We start from the raw sequence: 22,324 nt of genomic DNA on the forward strand, positions 1-22,324 counted from the left end.
AAAGAAGGTCATTGGTAGACAAATTATATAAATTAAAAATAGGAACAGTGTTGTGCTGTATGGTTCTGTTACATTTTATGTATTCTCTTTATCTGCCTCTATTATTACTCTCCAAATGAGTATAGCCCAAATCAATAGTTATAGAATTACATTCCTTGAATATAAAGCTAAACCCAATTAGAATTGATTTCATTCTCTTTTCAAAAAATAAAAATAAAAAAAAGGTATCATGCAGAGAGATCTATATAGCCAGAATCCACAGTATTGATTTTAGCTGTTATTGTTACAGTTGGTTTCTGAAGCCTGAAACAGGACAACTATCAAGACATGTCACATTTATTTGCAAGTGAATAAAAAAAGTCCCCAAATGAAAAAAGCTTAGGGGGGAAAAAAAAAAAAAAGAACTGTGGAGCTGTGCACTGACAATGATACACTATCAGCTTACTCAGAGAAGTTACAGTGGGAATACACACATTGAATTATACATTACACGAATGCACTGATTTATTGTGGTAATAACATCCACCTCATTAAAAGATTCTGCTTTGCTGCAGTTGGAGGGCTACATATTGTTTACTGCTATAAATTAATGGCAGTGCACAGAAGACTGTAGAGCCCTTCTAACAATAGATCTGTAATGACAGTGCTGTATATCACAGCTTCCCCAGCAGCTTCATAATAAAATGGAGACAATGTATTGGGCTAATACATTCTACCAGGCAGGCCCATATTTTTCTGACAACTGCTTCTAAGGATGAGGTGATTCTACTGTGTCACACTGCACTGGGCACAGTTAACTACAGACTAAAGCAAAAAAAAAAAAAAAAAAAAAAAAAAAAAATTAATTGAAATTTCTCAGTTATTTCATATCGCAGAATTAACAGGGAATCATAATTACATACTGTATTCCCTCCCCTGTGGGTAAGTGCCAAGGGAAAAAGAGGAACTCCAAACTAAGCTGTGCTAGATGTAGCTGTGAGACCACAAATTTACACTACTCAACACAGCTTCCCTATAGCTGCAGACCTCTAAGGAAGACTGAGCTGAAAAGCTTTCATCTCCTGAAATTCCAGAATGTATTTTATTTGCAGCACCTCTTTTCCCAGAGGAAAATTAGGTATTAGTTCACCAATAAAAAAATGTTTATTTAGATGGAGAGGGAAAAATGAAAAAGTAGAGAGAGAAAAATTCCAATGAGCAAAAAACAATGGATGAGATTCCAGGAGTAAAAATGAAGAAAGAAATCACTCATGGCTGCTAAGTTTTCAAATCATATTGAAAAATCAATGATGTGTGTGGTTTTCAAGTCATTGTTCCTTCAAAAAGAGAATCCAAACTGGGGCAAGAATTGGGGTAAGGCAGTTTCTGTTTTCACTTTTTCCAAGGCACAATCACCTGTTTTTTGGCCCAAAGTGGTTGTTGTAACAACACGTGCTACAATTATGAAAGTTACAAGCCATTCTTAAAACAAAACAACTCATTTGATATTATTTTTTCAAGTACTCTCAAATATAGGAATACCTCAAAATAAACAACTTCACATTTTTACCAAGAACTAAATATAGTAAATCTCAGTCTTTGGACCAAGCTTGCTTGCTTCCTTTGAAACATAAGAAAGAAAAATCGTTTGCTGAAAAATAAGTGAGAAAACACACTGACTCTTATCATCTACTGCTGTCAAATATGTCCAGACACTACAGTGTACAGTTTTATTTGTTAGTTCTTACTCTGTGCCAGACATTGGAACAGTAACCCATCTTGCCTCTGTTTCCAGAAGAGGCCCTGTTGCATCCAACAGAAGAAAGCAGAATGTTCACTGCTCCTCTTTAGAGGGCAGAATCTCTCCTGGACTCAAATACTTGAATGACTCACATTCAAGTATGTAAGTATTTTGAAAAAATTGCTAATGGTCTTAAATAAACAGACTGGGGTCTTACAAAGAAAGAATTACGATATGATTATCTATAGTTCGACATTTAAGAAGAGGCACTTTTTATTCAAGAGGGAAAAAAAGAAAAGTTGATTTTCCTTGTGATTTCTTACACTGTTTTCTTATCCACATACAACCAGGTATTTGTATTTCTGTGAATACCATTATCTGTATTACGGAATCATGTTTGGTAGCATCCTTGCCAAGTATGATGTTTGTTTCCCATACATCTTATTTTCAAGATAACTATCTGGTTTTCATTACTGATACTTTTCATATTGGGCCTAAAGGACATGGGGGACCCTTAGGTCATCTCATCTAGCCTTGAGCTTGTGTGACAAGAGGTTAAATGCCTTTGCATTACATGATTTTGAGCCCAACTATTTAAACTTGATTACAGCACGAGCTGTATCTGGCCAACTTGCTTTCCAGAAAGACATCTGACTCCTGAGTACATGGACAATCTGCTACTTTTCTTGGAAGCTTTTTCTTCTGATAATTCTTACCCTCATTCTAAAAAATATATCTATTTCAGTTTGGTTATGAATTTACTGGTGTGTTATCAAAGAGATCTTATTAAGCTTCTCTCTGACACATCACAGAGTCTCTACTTACCCAGTATATTCTGAATATAAAGATACTTACAGACTATAATTAGACTTCCTAATAAACATAAGAAATTGAGCTCTTCAGGTCTTCCATTTTGAGGCATTTCTTCCACCCCTAAGATTTCTCTGCTGCTTGCCCACCTATCAATGTATTCTGACATTCGGAGAACTGACACATGTTCAGTGTTCCAGTGTTAGTTTTCTCACCTCCATAAACATGCCAAGTGCTGGAATCCCTGCTGCACTCAAACCTTATTTAGTTACTTTATGTATCACCAACACAAAATTAACTCCCTGAACTAGCCAATACTTGTATTATTGGCAGTGGGACGTCCTGATCACTGAGTAAAACTTCTTTTTCCCAAACAGAGATACAGAGACAAGATGCAAGGGTTTAACTAGACCCAAACTTTATTCACTTAGGTCAACTGGGAAATATCTGGGAATAAACTAATCTAGTGCAGATCATTACTCTCTCACCTGTCATTTTTGGGTTTGAGAAGAGTCAAAAAATGCTATTCCCCTCTCTCAACCTATTGTCACTCACTGCTGGGCCTCACCATTCTTCCTTCACACAACTGGCTACAGTTTTCTTAAAAATTAGGTCCCATCTTCTTTAGAGGGCATCTTACCTTTAATGCATATCTAACTCAAATTTGTTAAGGAACTGTATCCCAAAGAAAACAACAAACACAATTATCTGCTGAACTGTTTGAACTGCCCTCACTGATCACCCAAAGTGCCCTTGAGCTGTAAGATTTAAAAAATGAAAACAATTTATCAAGGAGAAAAACAGTCCTTACCAATTCATTCACAAAAAAACCACCGGTTTCACAGCAGATGCCCCCAAAACCTACATCAGCTAGGCTAGGAGGGGGAACTATGAATTTGGATGCCAAAATTTATCTGAAGCCAAGGGGAGAGACCTTGACAGAACCTTTTTATTCTTCCCCAGGAAGCATTTCAGTGATACACAGTAATTCTGAACTGATATACTATTTTTTATTATTAATTTTAAATTGTATTTTAGCCACTTAACACAAACAGCTACTTGAATTTCATGTGCTTTCTTAGTGAAATAAGGAATCCCATGGTTGAACACCTTTGAATTGAAACTGCAATAATTAAGAATATTAGTGAGTGTAGTCTACCTGTTTTGATATAAACACATGATCACATTCTGCTCTAAAAATTTTTTTAAATACTTCAATTTCTAGTCTCAAGAAACTGAGAATTCAATAAAGGACTGGAGTATGGGCAGAAAACAGTCTTGTGCATGCAAATTAAAAGTATTTGTACATATGGTTTATATTTCAGATGTTTTTAAGAGCACGCATATTCCTTTGAGACAGCAGGAACAGTGAGGAAAAACTGATCTAAAGATGGTCTAATAACTAGAATGTCTGAACATGTCAATATAAATAATACCTAATGGTGCAAAAGACAGAAGATTCCCAAAGTTCACATTTAAAAGATATGGGTCATAAGCTAATGTTAAGCAGAAAAAATGAATAAAAAAACCCTATTATGCAATATTAGTGATGTTTTAGCAATACATCAATGACAGGATTTGCCTCAGGTCACCTAAAATCTTGGAGGAATTTGAATTTAGAAGAAAAATCTCCATGCCTTTGTATGACTAACTATAGTATCAAATGCTACTCCAAGCGCCTGTAGCAGATTGCAAAACAATGCACTGCTGAACTGCAAACTAATTTAGCACACACTAATGAAGCACAGTAAGGTTTAATAAATTGTTCAGCACAACTGAATGTGTCACACACTGCATACCTGAGGTATTATACCCTAATACTGCTGGGAAGCCAAACTGAAGACAGTTGTTATGTGTTGTACATTTCCAAGAGGTCAGGGAGAAAGGAAGCTGCAGGTCCCTGGGAATCATGAGGGAAATCCAGCTGCTTGCAGGCAGTGAGGAGGGTATGGCCTTACTTAGAAAATAACCCTGCCAGCCAGAAGCAAACATTTGCATGTACTCTCCATGACTTAACCTGCCAAGTGAAAGAAAACCCTGCACTGTTATTCACTTGCTAAAAAAACAAACAAAAAATCCTTTTATGGATTTTGAGAAACAGGATTAAGTGAGAAGCCACACACATTTGAGTCATAGCAGGAGATGAAAACATTCTCTGTCTGCCTTCCTTTCACAGACCATGTTCCTCTGCCAACACATCACACCACAGAAAACAGCAGCCATTGTACCTAACAGCAGATCCACTTAAGACAATCAGAACTAAAAACGTAACCCTTTTTGTTTGTACTAGGAGCACAGGACCTCAAGCCAAAAGCTGATACAAATTTGCATTTTATGCAGGTTTCTGTCAAGGCACACAAAATACATGTTATTCTGTATCATATGTAAGCCTGAGAAAAAGAGCAGCAGAAGGCTAGAAAGGGAATGTATAAGTAGTTTTTTATTGTAATCTGTACTGTTTCATAAAACTATTCCAATCAGATTATATCAATCCTGAATATAAGTAGTCAGCTAAGAGCCCATCAATGTATCTTGTTTCACACATGCATTGCTTTGCTCCTAACATGAATTCATCCATCATCTTATTCCCTATTTCATAAGGTTAGTCAGCCATCACCTTCAATACCATCAACAGATGAGCACTGTCAGAAAGTTTTATCAGCTCCCTTTTGACGCTCTTTTTTGGATTAGCATCCATGCTGAACAGTATAAAGTACCAAACAGACTTCTGGAATGTCAGTGACCAGCCCACTTTGGAAATTAACCTTGTGTTTCTGATCCTGATGCAGCTTCAAGTGACTGGCTGGATATGATATGTAAATTATTTTAATTAATCTTGTTAAACTATTCACCTCAAGCTTTTAGGATCATATCATCTTTGCTTAGTAATCTTTTTTTTATTGATTTCCCTCATTTGATCTACATTTTTATATGTTGATGTTTGAGTTTTAGAAAGATCATCTGATGTGTACATCAAAGTAAGTCCACAGCCTGAGAACCACCATAAACTGCTCCTTAAACAAAGATTTTTATTTTTCCTTTATCTCATTTTCTGACCATTATTTTTAAACCTGGATTGTTGTTTGACCCCAAGAGGCCTCCTGCTACTAGGAGTTTGACCAACTCAGTTTTAGACAGCTCCAGTTAGGTGAGGAAAATCCCATATTCATTTCCCATATCAGTGCAATCTTCAACTTAACTACCATCATGCTTGTTCAGAAATGTGAGTTACACAGATGTGTGCTGTAGCAATCCATAATCTGCTGAGTACAAATGTATGACTATAAAAAGGAAGAGACACTGTATCAAGAGAATAACATTCACTTTATATTAGGAAGACAGAAAACACACATTTAATATGCCTATGGCCCAAGACATGGGTGTGAAATTACTTTACTTTGATTTCTAGCAAATTTTATGACCAGACACGTGCCCTACGGTTTCTTGTGATCGTTTGTGATCATTTAAAAAACTGATCTATCAGCTCATTTCCAATTAGAAGATGACATATGTTCAGGGCACCTAAAACTGAAACAAGAGCAAGATGGACAATAACAGCAGATACAAACTTAGAACATCATTTTGAACATCCACAGTTAATTTTGAGCTATGGTTTTTTGTATCTTTGAGAATTTCTACATTCCAAACAATACACTTCCTTGAGGCAAAGCAAAATTAAGATGATTAGGCTTATTACCAAAATTATTCTTTTTGATCCTGTAAACTTGGCTTTTGCCCTAATACCTCAATAAATTAAAAAAACCCCTAAAATTTCTAAAAAAGATTGCTTGAAGATAGCCAAGTGATCCTAGAAACTGATATATGCATCTGATGTACAAATAGTATGCCTCTTGTGACTTCAAAAAATAAGCCTCTAGTGGGAAGAGAAGAGAAGAGAACATGAAAGAGAAAGTAAGAATGGCAATGAGATGCATTCTATCATCCTCGTCATGTTCTTTGGAGGTGTTGTGACACAGAGAACAACCAGCTAAAGACAAGAAAAAAATCCAAAGGTGATGCTATAAAAGGATGGTTATGACACTGTCATAGAGCAACATAAATTACCAGAACTTTTTTTTTTTAAAAGTAGGATTTTAAAAAGAGTAGGATTTCAGACAGTATGTTTTGATAAATCATCTCAGAGATACATTTTGGTCAAGCTTCAGCCTCACCTGGTCTCCACAGGAGTTGCGGAGAAACAAACCACTATGGAAATCACATGTTTGTTACAAAATATATGGAAATCATGTTTATTATAAAAAAGGTCCTGAGATAGATGCTGCATGAAGCTCAAATCAACATATCAACTCAAAAATCTTTGTCCTTAAAGCGAAAGAAGAAATTGATAGTAAAATCCAAACAGTTGAGCCTCTCTAAGGACCATGTCTAAGTCGGCCTTAACAATCCAACAGCTACTTAACTTAAACAAATCGGTCTTCCTCGGAGCTGTGTCCCTGCCTTTTTCCCCGAAATAGTCTCGGGATGTCCCTGTCCGTGGTGCTGAACCCCAGGCGCCGAAGCTGGCAGGGACGAGGCTCTCTTTTGGAGAATCCCTGACCGTGGTGCTGCAGACAAGGGCTGGGGACGGAGGGACGGAGGGACGGAGGGACGGAGGGACAGAGGGACAGAGAGACAGAGAGACAGAGAGACAGAGAGACAGAGAGACAGAGAGACAGAGGGCTGTGGCACACCAGCCACAGACCCATGGGGCCCTTTGCAGCTTTATCTCCCAATTTTGGCAAGTGTGCTTCCGGAAATGATACAACACATTGGCTCAGCTGTCAGAAAGGATAATTGACCCATTTTATTGCTCATCCATGACAGCATCTGTCTGAGTGTCACCAGCATTTGAGAGCCTCACAAAATCACTTTTCCCCATTTAGAACTGGGAAAAAATGACGTTATTAAGTCAAAACTTCCATGGGAATATAACAGACTACTCAACACTTTAGTTCGTACTGTTTCTAATTACAAAACAGATTATTCAATCTAAACAAAGAAAGCCCATAACAGTCCTAAAGTTCTAGCACTCTCAAGAGATGTGAACTTGATGATCTTGCACAGCTTCCTTCAAAGAGGGTCTTTACAATTCTCTTCCCACCTTCCCTTTTCAGCTCTGTGTGTATTAAAGAAACCAGATCAGGCACCAAGGGTCTTTGTTCTCCCAGGTAGACTTTGCTCTTTTATGGTTTCCTAAATGGAACCATCACAAGAAAGGTTCTGCTCAAAGTACTTCCTGTTTGTATGCATCCCTTCTCCTAAAAGTTTCTCCCAACGTGGTTATGTCAAATGTTTAGGTCTGTCAACCTACACGTTAGAGAGGATGGAGTGCTCCTCTCCTCCAAGAAGCAACTTCTGTTTCACAAAAAAAAGCATGAAAACTTGTTATCTGAAAATGGAGAGCATCTGATAAATACACCTTATACTAAAAATATCAAAATCCATAACAGAATATAAAATGAATAATGGAAAATGTGTCTCCTTTTCAGTTATCAGTGATATCCCAGGTATCATTCAGGCTGGCCTTAATGCCTCTAACATTGTTTCTTGAGATATCCAAAATTCTAGAAAATATAATGGACCTTCTCATAAGTACCACGGATTCTGATACAAAGCTTGAAATATTTTATGTCCTGTTTTAAGCAGGCATTCACATGAAGCACCCTGAAAGGAAGAATATTTGTACCTGCCTTCTGAGGTTACCCTGTCTAACTTTGGAATACTTTTTAACTAAGTGATATCTTCTGTCACTGATACAGATGACAAATTTCCTACCTGAAATATCAGTGACAAGGTAGCCAGGACAGGTGCTGAGCCCAGCAATGCCAAGCTTCAAAAGTGTTAGTGCCTAAATTCCAGATGTAATTGCCTATCAAAGCAAGTCACTGTCATTGCACCCACTCCTGTTATTTCTCACACTGCTCCTCTCATCCCCCTTTAATGTCCAATTTTTGAACACGCTTTATATGCTTAGAAGGACACTGAGTCCTGGTGAGTTTATCAGTCTTAACTGCACTCCTTTTGTGTCAGAGCATGAGCTGAATAAAATTTAATTTACATTTCCTACGTGAAAGCACAGGTTCACAGAGTATCTGTACAGGTTTAATGTCCCTCTGGCCAAAAAGATTTCTTTTAAAACTTTGCAAAACTCTAATAGGTTCACATCCAACCATTTCTTAGTCTCCATCTCTTTGCCAAGAGGCAAATAACTAAGCAAATTTCATGCCCGTCCCACTCTGCTTCCACACAAGGAAAAATATGAAGCACAAGTTTTATACGCAGTGAATTTGTGCTCCGGAAAAGGGCACCCTGCAACAGAATTCAGGCTGGCACGCTGAAGAACACCCAACAGTAAAGTTGACATCAGAACAACATAACCGCTCTAACTTTTCATAGTAAAAAAAATCTATTACTTCTGTCAAAGTGTATTTTATATTAGTGGCTCCCACATACCAATTAAACATCTCACTTCACTGAAGCTGAGAGCTATTTGTTGTTTTTGTACACTTGACTGGAAAAGAAGTCATTACATACATAACAGCCCCTATAAAATTGATGATGATTTAGCAAATATTGCATAGAATAGATAAAAATATGAATAAAAATATTATTACGTACACATGTAGCTATAGTGCAGAGAAAAGAAGATTTAAGAGTAGCATAAATTTCTTCTTCCAGTAGTGTCAGTTTATGATCTCACAGAAATGTTGTGCCTTACAAAAGGAAAATTATCAACAGCTCCTTGCATATGGCAAGGACAAAAAGTAACCAACTTTTGAGAGTATAAAATCATGCTCCCATATCTCAGTATTTGCCACGTATTTTTACTTCTATTTTCTTTCCTTACCCAAGTTGAGAAACACAATGCAATTTATTGCTTCCACTGAATAAGGAAAAGAATGTGCTTATGAATAACATAAGTAATGCAGAAAAAGCCACATGTTCTGGTGGGAAACTGTGCCTGTTGTATAAATAAAATATATACCGCTATAAATATAATATGTAATACTCTTTCCAAGCCATAGTCACCTCTTCAGGAATAAACACTTGAGTCAAAGCAGGGTAACAGGCTGGCAGTGCACTCCTGGCATTTGTCAGGAGCATTCGTCAGGCTGACAGTAATATTAACCACAATCCATTTCAGTTGCTTTGGTTTATCATTGTGTGACTGATGTTCAAAACAGTGCCCTAAGAAGCTGCTTAAATAAAGTGTTGGTTTAACCTACACTCTGCAGTTCTTTAAATCTGTACTAACTGTGGACTTTAGCTGACACATTAAAAAAACTGTTACTTAGAGTTGACACGTAACTTGCACTTTCTGAAGAATTTTTAAAAAGTAAATTCTTCATTGTCTTAGGCACCAAAAAACCAAAAATATTGACCTGACTTCCTTTCTGCCCAATCAAAATCAAAGTTTTCCTTGCACAGTGGGAGCACTAAATTGTGATGAGTTTCTGGGCATGCATAAGGAAAGGAAATAAATGACTGTTAAAACCATGTAGACATTGGAGTGAAATATCTTTGAATATTTTAAAAACCTTCAGCACTGCAAAAGCATAGACATGCTACAATACCTAATTAGCGTGTGTTGGAAGCGTTATCCCCAAGATAACAGTGCTACAACGAAAATATCACAATGTGCATGACATCCACAAATTTTCATAGCAGATATTAGCAAGGTCTTCCAGATACTTGTCACAAATTTGTCTTCTGACACAAAGTTTAACATTTAGACTACATGGAGTTGAAACCGCTAGAAATGCCAAAAGAGTACCCAAAACCTGAACTACTTTACTTGAAACAGGTATGGCATGAAGACTCTCACTGTATATATATATGCAATAATTATTTGCTGTTCAAAGTTCCCAGTTTTCAAGCAAATGCTTGAGAAGGTTGAATATAGAGATGCAACCTAAGTAATGTCCTCGCTCAACAACAGCAATGGAAAGATTCCCTCAGAACTGAGAGTACACTTTAGTAATCCTCCTCAAAGACTACTTCCATGAACAGAGAAATCCATATAACCAGTCAATGTTCATAAAAAAACACATAGAGATAGAGCAGGTTTGCTATCCAATCTCTCAAATGGATGTAAGTGCAGTACCTAACTTAAAATGAGGAAAAGATGCTCTGTTTTAGGGAGGAAGAAAGACCAGGACTACAGTGCTGATTGAATTGACTCGTTACAAATGAAAATACAATTAAAAGGAGACCCCTCAGAAGTACAGCACCTGGAGAATCTTCTTCCTTGTCTTGAATTATTTCAGCAATGACATGTTATATGCAGAAGTGTCATTTAACAAAATTTAATGGAAAATGAGGTCGCAAAAATCATGTCGTGACCCAGGAATTTATTAATGATTAGTACATTTAATTTATGTCCTAACTCGAGCTACACAGGGCTGATGTTACTTGCAAGTTTTCAGTGTTCATTTAAGTGCAATTCACAAGAGTTCTCTAGGCTGGTGATAGATATTTTTAGCTGTAAAATACCTTTAGATACTTTCTGGCCTGGAGATTATTAAAAAACATTTATTAGATACCACAAGAAAAAATTATTTTAAAATAAATAACTGTTTACCTTTTACAGATTTGTTAAAATATAAAATATGTGCAGGTTTACCCATGAATATGGATCTGTGTCAGCCAGACATTCTAATAAACCTTAGAGTTAATGACTTAGTCAAATGAAGTAACACTATTAGGAAATATTACAACAACAGTACCTCAGAATCTCTGACTTGGACTTAAAAACATTATTCCTTTATGTACATATACACATACAAAAGGTATGGTATAGTCTTCAAATATATATACACATTCAAATATATATACACATATATACTTGTATATTTATTTGCTGACTATACAGTACTTTTATAAGGTTAAAACACTAAATCACCAATAAAACAAATTGCTGGAGATTTTCACAGACTTGTGTTTAGCTTAACCAATTGCAAACTGAAAGCAAAAACTTTTAAAGCTGCCATACTGCCACTGGGGATTTTTTTACTAGCAAATTACCAATTTCTATGAGACTTTAAAAAAAACTAAAAAGCTATAAAAAAACTAAAATACTGTCCTTACCTTTTCTACTAATTAGCTACATTGCTCCACGTGCCAATCATTTCCCATAAAAGCTACCTTTTAGGAAAAGATACTGCTTGCTGATCAGTGCACCCAGTCTTTGTAGAGAAAATGAGAGATGCTTCTACTTTGTAAAATGAAATAGTCCTTTCTGGGAAAGCATTGCAAGAGAATAATCACATTCTATAAACAGGCTGTATATCGAACCTGCCAATGGTGGGGGGACTGCTGAAAAAACCCACAAGGCTGTTCTGCCAGAAAGGAATTGTTTGGGAAAGTTGTTCAAACCTGCCAATGTCAGTCTGACAAAGGACAGTTGCATTACTCCAGCATACCTGAAGGCACACACAGAGGAAGTGATAAAATAATGTTTCTGCTCACTGGGATATGGGTAGTGATTTAAAAGTACCCAAAATATAATGGTAGCACAGGGTTTGCTACTAAAAAAAAAAAGAGTTCTCATCAGAAAAATAAAACCAACCAAACAGAAAAAGGCTAATTTTTAATCTTTAACAGCCTCAGCATTCCTAACTTCATTAAAATTTGAAATGAAATGTAATGTCTATGTTCCAACTAAGAGCACCTTCCAATAACAATTAAGTTGATACAATCAGAAGCAATAAGAATACATTAATAATTCATTTTTACACAATCTGATCCTTATTATCAGTACACACACATAGAAATGAACCACTGTTAATGGTCATGCATTTAACAATAATGTATTAAACACAGCAGAAAATGTTTACAAGACTGCAAGCTACTGTGATAAAAATATAAAGGTATATTTGATGACAAATACCTTTGACAAATCCCTGAAGTTGCTAGGAAGTGTAAGGTCCAACTCCTCTGACTCATAGTTGGTGATAACCCAAGGGAAGATGGGGTACTGATTCAAATCATTGTAAGTTCGACCTGACAAGCAACAAAAAAACCCACTGTGAATAAAGAGTGATATTTAACTGAAATAGCAATCTCTAAAGATACAACAATATAACTTTATGAGCTGTTCAAAAGAACTGCAGTTTATTTCAGATCTTTTATCATTTCAGTATTCTACTTTGCTTTATTGAAAGGATAATGGAAAAGTTGACAATTTGCTAGTATTTAATCTAAAACATTTCAGCCCATTTCACTTTAATTGTAAACTCTTTTGCATACAGTAAGATTGACAGTTCAATTCACTCATTTCCTATGCATTTCTCCTTTCCTTGTTTATGCCATCTTGTCTTCTTTTTCTTTAAGGTGAAACATTTCAAAAAATGGAGGGTCACCAATTTTTGTTGACACTAAAAAATTAAAGCATTCTTTTTACATACTGTATTAAATACTTTATGTGAAAGAAGAATGAAGCAGCTCAGGAATTTAGACTAAAGAATTTTTCAATTAATAACTGTTTCATCCAGAGAATTCACTTTGAGGAGAATTTATCCTTGCCCATTGTCCATCTATGGATATGCCAACATATCCATATTCCATATACCAGGACAGAAAATTCGGTCTGGATACAGGTTCCTGTGTACACCTTCATGCATCTAAGATGGAAATAATGTACTTCTTCCAGTAAAAGCAAAATATTCAATTAGAATAAACACGTATCATACACACATATACACCACAGAGCCTGGTTTCTAAGTTTAAAATGCACCATTTTTACATGGATCCTGTCTCTTTTTATTATATTGTTGCAGAGGCTCATTCATTCATATCATCTTCAATCAGCATGTTCTTGAGATTTTGTTCAGCCTGGTCTTTAAAGTCTCCAAGGAGAGGTTTTAACCTCTTCCCCAGGAATATTATTTTACAATCCAATCTGTAAGGTTGTCAGAAAACATTTTCTAGATCTCCATCAAAGTTTTTCTCCTTCCAGTTTTCTTACACCACTCAGTATTTTTCCATCTTTGTTTGCCGAATTTTTAAATGGTAGAGTCAGTCTTTTTCCCTAATCAGTTGGCTGTGTTGCACACTATCTCTTATTGAGGATTAAGGCTACTTACATGACACTGGGATAACTATCTTTCTTTTAACTCCTTATCATGGGCAACTCAACTTTCCCTCTTTCCATAATGTTATCTTTTTGCTTCTTTTAACCTCAAACACCAAGCAGATAAGAATTCAATTTATTATTTCAATTTTATATTAAAGCTGAAAAGGGTCATTCATTAGAGCCACAGACAACAGTGTCATAATGTGCCTCATTCAGCTTTGGCAGTAATGAGGCAAGCAGATCGACCCCTACTTTTAGAAATCTGCCAGCATCCTGGCACCTCTGACTTGATGACTGATTACAGGCACCACCAAAACTGACCATTTGTATAAAACGCAATTAGTGCAAGCACAGGCATTTGTTGTATCAATCGTGTTAGCAAGAGGCAAGCCTGAAAGGGAATTAACAGACCTTTCACCACTGTCAACATCATAGAAAAGAGCTGAAAATTGAGAAATTTTCTAAGTTGCTCAGAGGACAGAGTAAGTTGGAAAATAAAAGGGTTGTCATGAGACCCAACAACCGGCCTCCATGTAGTAAACTGAAGCCCATCTGGTTAGGAGCTGATGGGGTAAGATGGGTTAAACGAAATACAGGTTAGCATTTACAGAATGAGTGGTTAGGACAAAAATACATGGATACAAATTAGGGTTGGGTTTGGATTAATGGTGTCCTAGAACAGCAGCACTGGCAATCCAGGCACTGCACTCTTTTTTAAGACCAACCATGCATCCTGTAACAGTAGCATTTATTGGCTCCAGGAATACCCTGCTGCCTAGCTGAGATTTCCCAGCCCTACAGAGAACTTGTTGCATCTGTGATATTTAGAGGGGACAGTACTTATGAAAATTAAAACTTAGAATACTAAAGATAAAGAAGTTCCTATTTCTGAGACTTTCCTAAATAGTAGACAGTCTATATAGTTCCTGTCCTCCCACAACAGTCATGATATTCTGATTTAAAGTGCAGCTCAGTACAGCATTATGAATACCTCTCTAGTCTTACATAAACATAAATACAATTACAAATAAAGATTATTTCGGAGGACTTTTGTGAAGTTTTTCAGGGCAAAATCATACACAGAAAAAATTACTCATTAAAAGGCCAAAATCTAGTTGTGCCCCATAGCTGTTGAGACTGTGCCATGACTAACTCCTTTTCTGTGTAATTACAGTAATTTGGATGTACAGTAATTAACAATACCTGCTATAGTGTTTAGAAACATCAGGTATTCAAAGTTGGAAATCTCTCGGTGCTGCCATCGCTGGGTCATATTGGAAGCTTTGAAGATCTGTCGTGGACTAGCCAAAGAAATGCGTCTGAAAACAAAGAAAATTGGAAAAAAATAATGAGAAAACCTGGTGGGTCTTCCTGTTTTACATATCTGAATTTTAGTGGCAGTAGTACATATTCTTTCTACTAGGTCTATGCTAGATTTCTCTGGAGATCAAACTGCCACTTGGATAGTTGAAGTTCATTTTTAAAGTTTTATAATCTAATAAGAATAAAGGAATTAAAGCATCTGACAGCTGGGTATGTCAAGATTTGAAAAATTTCCAACAGAAACCTTTACAGCTGTGCAAATTCAGCTGCTCCATGACGGCTTGATGTATTACAGAAATATGTTACTGGAGATTTAGAGAGATGGAATATCATTAAATAAGAAAATTACAATACTTTTAGAATTTCACATAAGAATAAAGTCATCTTTTAGGAGAGGTTTTTTTAAATCCCTCAAGAACAAAGGAAAACAATGATAAGATGATAGAATTTCATTATGAAGCCCATCCTCTGGAGATTTAAATTCTGAGCAGTGTTGGGGAGTTAGTCATAAATAACTCAAACTTTTAGAATTTGATGCCAGATTTCCTAATGTTTGTGAAAGAAGACTGTAGAGTCATTCCTTGGAGTGATAAATCAAACAGACGAGAGTTTATCATAAAATTCCCAAGACTGTTTTGTTCATAACAAAAACATCTGTAAATACCAAACCCACATCACTTAAGAGAAAAAAAAAAAATCTATATATAGTTTTAGTTAACAAATTTTTACAGGTACTGGTAAACAATTCAAGAAAACTGTCACAGATTTCTTCTTTTAATAACCTCCATTATGTTGCAACCAAACTGATCCGAACAAATGGATGTGAAATACTGAGCAATTGTGTCTTCAATGTATCTTTAAAATTTTTCATACATAATTTGTTTCTGTAAATAAAAATCCTGATGTTCTTACAAAGTGCCTATAATTGCAATCCAAGAGATTTTTTTTTTCCTGGACTGGATTAAAAAAAAAAAACACCTACAAAACACAACAAAAAACATCCCAAACTGTTTTAATCCCATTCCTATGTACAGAAGTCTATTGAAAATAAAAATTTAAAGTAACAATCAAGATACTCCCTAAGGGTTTCCTGCTCCATGTTCTGTAAACTATGTGGGCAGGTTTGATGAAAAATAAAGAACTCTTAGAATTGACAGATAAAATTAATTCAAATTCTAAAATACCTGGTCTGGGGTAGTCCAAAGATGGTACCAATACCAACCCGAGGTAGACAGTTAACCACTTTCTTCACTGTTGCTTGGTCAGGGAAGTTGAACATGACTCCCACTGTGAATACAAGAGTTGAAATACAGCATGATTTTACACATTTTAGGCTTTCTTGACCAATACAATGCAACCGAAAGTTCAGGTGTTCAACAGATTAGCCAAGTTTCTTTCAGGTTGCTGCAGATATATTTTTTTTTAATTTCCAGAACTCCTTTTGTATATCACTAACAGGAATTTCAACAGAAGTTGTCACTCCAACAAATCTTACAAGGTCTACATTTGTTTTCCTTTATGAATAGAAATTAAACCTATATGCACAGATTGACTATCAAGAACTAATCTTAAAAAGTATGTATTTACTGGTTCACACATTTACTAATTTACTTTCTAGATATTTTCTAACATAGTCTTCAAAATGCTACCTTCATATTTTGTCTGAAATATGTGAAATTACGAAACAGCAACCTAAAAATCGAGCTAACAATCTAATTATGGTATCACCAGTGGCCACTGATGACTTCAGAGAGTACAAGTGTTTATGCATATGATTAATATTTTGTTGGACAATATCATTACCAAAACAACGTTTTGCATTTTAAATAAAGCATGAAGGCATAGTCACTGGTCTAATCCAGTAGTGAAATTCTTTCATTCTGTTGTTCTTGGTGTGTCCAGCTAACAACTATCAACCCTCCAAGGAGACAGAAAAAATCCTGCATGCATAACAGATCAGAGGTAGGAATGCCTTAAGCAGGAGTCCCCAAAGAATGCCAAATAAACGTGGATATAAATGAAAGTGAGGCATTGATAATGCACAGTTTTCATGCTTGATCATAATTTCTCATTGAAACAAAAAATTGTAAGTAGAAACCAAACTGCAAAAACGTACTGACTTAAATAATGAGACAATTAATCCAAGCCCTTCTTCTACCTACACAAATCCATGACTAAACATCAAAAATGCACATGTCCCCACATCCACACTCGTCATTTCTTTAGGCTCACCGTACCTCTATTTGCCATGAATATCTCCAGTGCTGTATTTTGCAAAAGGTAACGTCGGGAAAAAATAGATCGAATCTCTGAGAAGAGCCATTTTCCATGGAGCCCTTCTGTATATGCCAGAATCTAGGAGAAACAGACAGAGAGGATGTTTTAAGTATCTTGGCTGGATACGTAATACCTTGCAAAAGAGAAACTCCTTGACCCACAAACATGGATTCTACCAATTATGTGCAAAACCTGCAGTAAAATTAAAATATGCTCGAACTTCAAATCATGCTATGAATCTCTAATGCATTTTTTGCACTCCCAAATTCAACTACTCATGTCAAATGTTTTAAAAATTTGCTTGCATTTTTTCCCTTTAAAGACAACTGTCTTATTTTCCTTAACAGTTTCAGAGTTTCAAAAACATTTTTAAATGTTTAGCACTTCAGCAAAGCATAAAACCATATTCTGAAATGTATTTCTAGTAGCATTTAGATGTATCTGCACTCCCTTCAGCCTTGTAATAACAGGCCTGTAACAAATAAGCAAGGAAAAAATGTCTTTAAAGAAAAAAAATGTTCCTTAGGTTTATCATTAAGGCAGCATTCATTAATTCTGGAACTAGAAAGGTTGGCTGTATAAGAGGTTAAGTATCATTTTGTCAGCTAAGGTTAAACACAAACCTGCAAATGAACTCAGCATAATCTCTCTATGGAGTAAGCGGTTGTCAAAATAACTTGTTACAATTCCTGTCATCCCATCTGACAGACACAGATGCTTAGTCTGCCTTCACAATTCAAACTAATCCCATTTTCAGTCCTCAGCCACTTTGTTTCTTTGTTGCTTCACTTTTTCCTTTTCGTTTCAAAGCTTAATTACGTAACTGTTAACGGACAGAGAAACTGGACACTTCTCTGCCTCAGATTAACAAACCACAGGAGAAGGAAAATCTGAGATTTGTCAATTTTTGCAAACACAAAAGCACTTAATAGAAACCCATCACATAAAAGGAGGCTCAGATGCATTCCTTGTTAACATCACTCTTACCACAACTTCACTTGAGCAATATATTGTGTATAAAAAAGAAAAAGTGAAATTCAAGCCCTTAACGTAACAAAGACTGTTAATGAAACCAATCATTTACAGGTTTTTAACAAAGGAGGATTTTGCCTCACATGTAGCATATATTGAGAAATAAAACTGCATTTTTGTAGCACAGAGGGCAGATGCACCATTATAAAAGCACTACACAGTAAAGCATAAAATACTGTACCAGTTTTGTGAATTAAAAGCAAACAAGACTGGCAAACCAAAAACTGATAGCACAGATGAGAGCGTACAAAGCAAATCATCTCCCACACCTTCTTTCTTTTTACTTAATCCCTCATCTTCACCTCAATTCAAGTGCCACAGTCAACTTAGCTCCCAGCACACACACATAAACACACACACACATAGAAAGAGAAGGAAAAAACTACATAATTATTCCAGTACAAAATTCCAGAAATGTAATGGAAGGACCAGAGATTATCAGTGGTTGATAAACATTTCTGGAACTGAGGAACCAACAGACTTGGGCCACGCTGACACTTCCCATAGCACATCCACAACCCATCCACACTACCTAGCAGATTCGTATAATTCTGTGGTGCTATTCAGAACCACTGTGCGTGGCTTTTGTCACATGCAGATAAATATCCTCTAAGAACACAACATCAAAAGAGGTAACAAAGGAGACAAAGTTGCAGTGCTCGTGCACAGAAATCTCTTAGTACTTTTCGCTGGTATTCATCCATCTTATGATCTTGAAATTGGAGCTTATAATTGCAATGACTGATTTTTTGAGACAGACAGCACTGTGGTGACCTCCACTTTTCTGTAACAATTAAAACACAACAGCCTGTTTGTCACTATCGGTCTGTGCATGGCAAATTCAAACACTTACTATGTGGACTCTGTGAGTAAAATCAGCATGCTAAATCATTATTACTTTTACCCTGTGAAGTGAGCATTTTCTGCGAGAGTGGGAACCCTGCACAAGGCCCAGAGCTTGCTGCCTGCAACCTCCTCAAAACTGGAAGGAAAAGCACCAACTAGAAAAGAGCAGAGGTGGTTTGCATTGCGCACCTTGCAGAGCCGCGATGAAGTTACCGAATTCAGTGTGAGAGGATTTACAGCAGGAACTGGAACTGCGCTGCAGAAACACCACCAGCCACCACTGTAACCATTCCCTGAACCACTCATTAACAGAGCTCATCTGCAGACAGAAGCAGCTGAGGCCGGGCCGGGCAAGGCCTTCATTCCGGGCTGGAGCAGGGTCTGCCTGCTCCGCAGCCTCACTTCAAAGTCTCTGGAGTTCAATTAAAACTGGATTAGGTGGAAGCAGACCTTCTTTGGGACACTGTGCTCTCTGAAACTCCAGGCACACTGACAGCACCCTAGACAGAGGTCTAGCCCGCCAGTGAACCAGTTGCCTTGGAAACTGCAGCATTGCCCCCGCTCCCGCTCATCACTCCACCTAGAGCAGATGAAAGGTCCAGAAGACAAACACATTTCTTTCATGTGCACTGCTAAGTATTCCTTATGAAAACCCAGCACAACCTTTTATTCCCTAGCAAATATTAATAGAAACTCCTAGTTGCAGAAACGGACTGGTTCTTCAAAATAAATTCAGCATTTTTATCCTGGCAAACTATTTGGTTTTTTTAAGTCACTGTTATCACTTCTGACATCAGAATTACAACTTTCAAAAACTATTTTTGCATTTGCCTTTTTTCACCCATAAGCCACACTACACAGACATTCAAATCAGATTTTAAGAGCAACTATCTTCTTCATACTACTGTACAATATTTCGAGGTTAAAACCAACTCACTTCTGCCTTTTTTCACCACCAGTTTTGGAACAACTTGTGGAGCAGAGACTAATGAGAGTGTAGAATCTAATTTAATCTACACAAATAGTACTGCCTTCCCCACATGAGAAATATTTACAGAATTTCAGTTGATTCAACACATCAGATTGAAGTTTAATCTACTGCACACTGCATTTGTTTCAAAAGACAGAGCACCTTACAGGAGAAAAGACAACTTATACCGTTTCCCATTTCATTTAAAAACACACAAACAAATGAGCCGATTGTAAAATTCTACAGTTCCAAAAATCTCATCAGACAAACTGTTCTGTAATCAGACTTTGGCAACACCAGATGAACAGACATCATGGCAACATTACTAAAAATACAAAATTACTTTCACCTTTGCATGAAGTCCCTTCTTTTACTTCAAGTATTAGAAATGAAGGTCTAAACCTGTACCCAGCCCCTGTATTCATGCTGATGGCCCCGACAGTGCACAGCTGCAGGAAACTCCCCAAGAACTTAGTGAGTAAAGAACAGCCAGCTTTAAATTCTACTTGGAAGAGATTCTGAAATCAGAGTTGCATGAAAACTCAGGTAGCACAGTGCTGACCACAAATTAAGATCATATATAAGTAAGTCCTCTCCTCACAATTTACAGTCACATATCAGCTAATTTCCCAACATTAAAATGTTCATTTACTCAGAAGCTACTCTGTCATTTTCCACTTTTTAATACAAATGCCCCACCCTACTTTTTCTTCAAAACCCTCCTTGAATGTTGATCATAAACAATGTCTATTGTAAAAGACTTCATGAAATAGTTAAAAAAACCCCATCACTACAGCTGCCGCCTGAATTAGAAAAGTAGTATTTTACTGAAGACTAAATGAACATTTTGCTTTACCTGTTAAGCAAGCCAATCAGCTATCATATATTTTATTTTAGAGAAAAGTACTATTGATCTTGAAAATGTGAATAGGCTAAGAAGTAATTAAGTCTGCAAATGGGTTATAGAACTGAAACAGTAATTGAATAATTATATTACTTTAATATGCCAGCCAACTTAACTGCCATGAGTAAAATAAAAGCTAAATAGCTTATTTAAAAAGCTGATGCACATTTGTATAATTTTAAACAAGTTATAATGTAAGACAAAGAAAAAAAAACCAACAAAGCACTGAATAAAAATATAGAGCATTTAATTTACATTCTAATTTGATTGTAGTTGAGACATAAAATTTATAAATACATTCTAGCAGCATTCTGGGTCATTTGGCGTCATTTTTATTCAGGAAGGCAAAATTACAGCACTCAGAGGCTACAAAATCTGACCCTCCATTCACAAGAAACCTGTATTTCTACCTTAACTTCAGCCTTGCAACTGAAGATCCTTGGATTCTACTGTCCAGGTATTATTTAGTTCCTGGCTGCAGGATTCACAGTGAAAGGGTCTTACTCTGCTGTTTCTTTAAATACATCCAAGTACAACTGAACTAACAGGGAATTAGATCAGACTATTAATAATCTTAAATATCAACATGCTCTTCAATGAATCACAATTGTTTATCGGTTTATTTTAGATTTCTCAAAGAAACAACAAGTAAGATTTTAGCTTTAAATCTCAGATATTTGCAAAATCAGCCACTGAAATCCATAGGCAAAGAGCAGCAGCCTCCCAACCAGTCCTCCCTGTGAGCATGCAGTCTGTTACACAATCCTGTTCAGCATTTTCATGGGTGACAAACTCAATTAAACATATTCATTACCTTAATGTTCCACCAGACAGTTTTACCCAGCATAAAAAAATTAAATAAATAAATACTCTGTGACCTTTGTATTGATCAGAGCAAAATGGCTTATGGCTGGGTGTGGGTGGTGAAGGGATTGGGGAGGGGGGTGGTAAAGGACTCTTATGTTTTCTCTTCCAATTACTGAAGGAGATGATAAAACCACAGCAAATGATGTATCAGCTCATTTTATCTTATCGCTTTGGGGCTAGGTGACAATGAAGTTCATATTTCACTGGTTCCCATTGAAGATTGTGAAAATTACTTGCCCTTATGACCTGAAATTTCACTGGAAGACAGAAATTTCTCTTCTGCAAAGTAATGCAATTTTTCAGATGTCAACCTTTAGCCCAGCTTTAAAAATTAATTTCATTTATATTAACCAATGATATTGATATTTTCACAGAATGCTCTTTGATACATGAACCACCGACTAGCGAATTGATGTGCTCAAGAAGGATAGAATTATTTTATCTGAAGCTGCTGGGGACAGATAGATTTACCACAAACTGAAATTCCTATTTCACATCATG

At 36.4% G+C, this 22,324-nt stretch overlaps 1 protein-coding gene across 4 annotated transcripts in view; it reads right to left on the reverse strand.

Moving 5' to 3' along the window:
* LRBA (LPS responsive beige-like anchor protein) overlaps positions 1–22,324 on the reverse strand; it is a 373,995-nt gene that overhangs the window by 105,120 nt on the left and 246,551 nt on the right. For all 4 annotated transcript variants that reach the window (XM_048304274.1, XM_048304272.1, XM_048304273.1 and 1 more), the window contains 4 exons: positions 17,165–17,282; positions 16,112–16,214; positions 14,808–14,923; positions 12,420–12,532 (listed from right to left, as the gene is read on the reverse strand). In XM_048304274.1, the coding sequence (XP_048160231.1) occupies positions 12,420–12,532; positions 14,808–14,923; positions 16,112–16,214; positions 17,165–17,282 (450 nt within the window). The remainder of the gene's footprint in view (positions 1–12,419; positions 12,533–14,807; positions 14,924–16,111; positions 16,215–17,164; positions 17,283–22,324) is intronic.

The sequence above is a fragment of the Corvus hawaiiensis genome, chromosome 5 (assembly GCF_020740725.1).
Source record: "Corvus hawaiiensis isolate bCorHaw1 chromosome 5, bCorHaw1.pri.cur, whole genome shotgun sequence".
In the NCBI taxonomy this organism is placed as follows: Eukaryota; Metazoa; Chordata; class Aves; order Passeriformes; family Corvidae; genus Corvus; species Corvus hawaiiensis.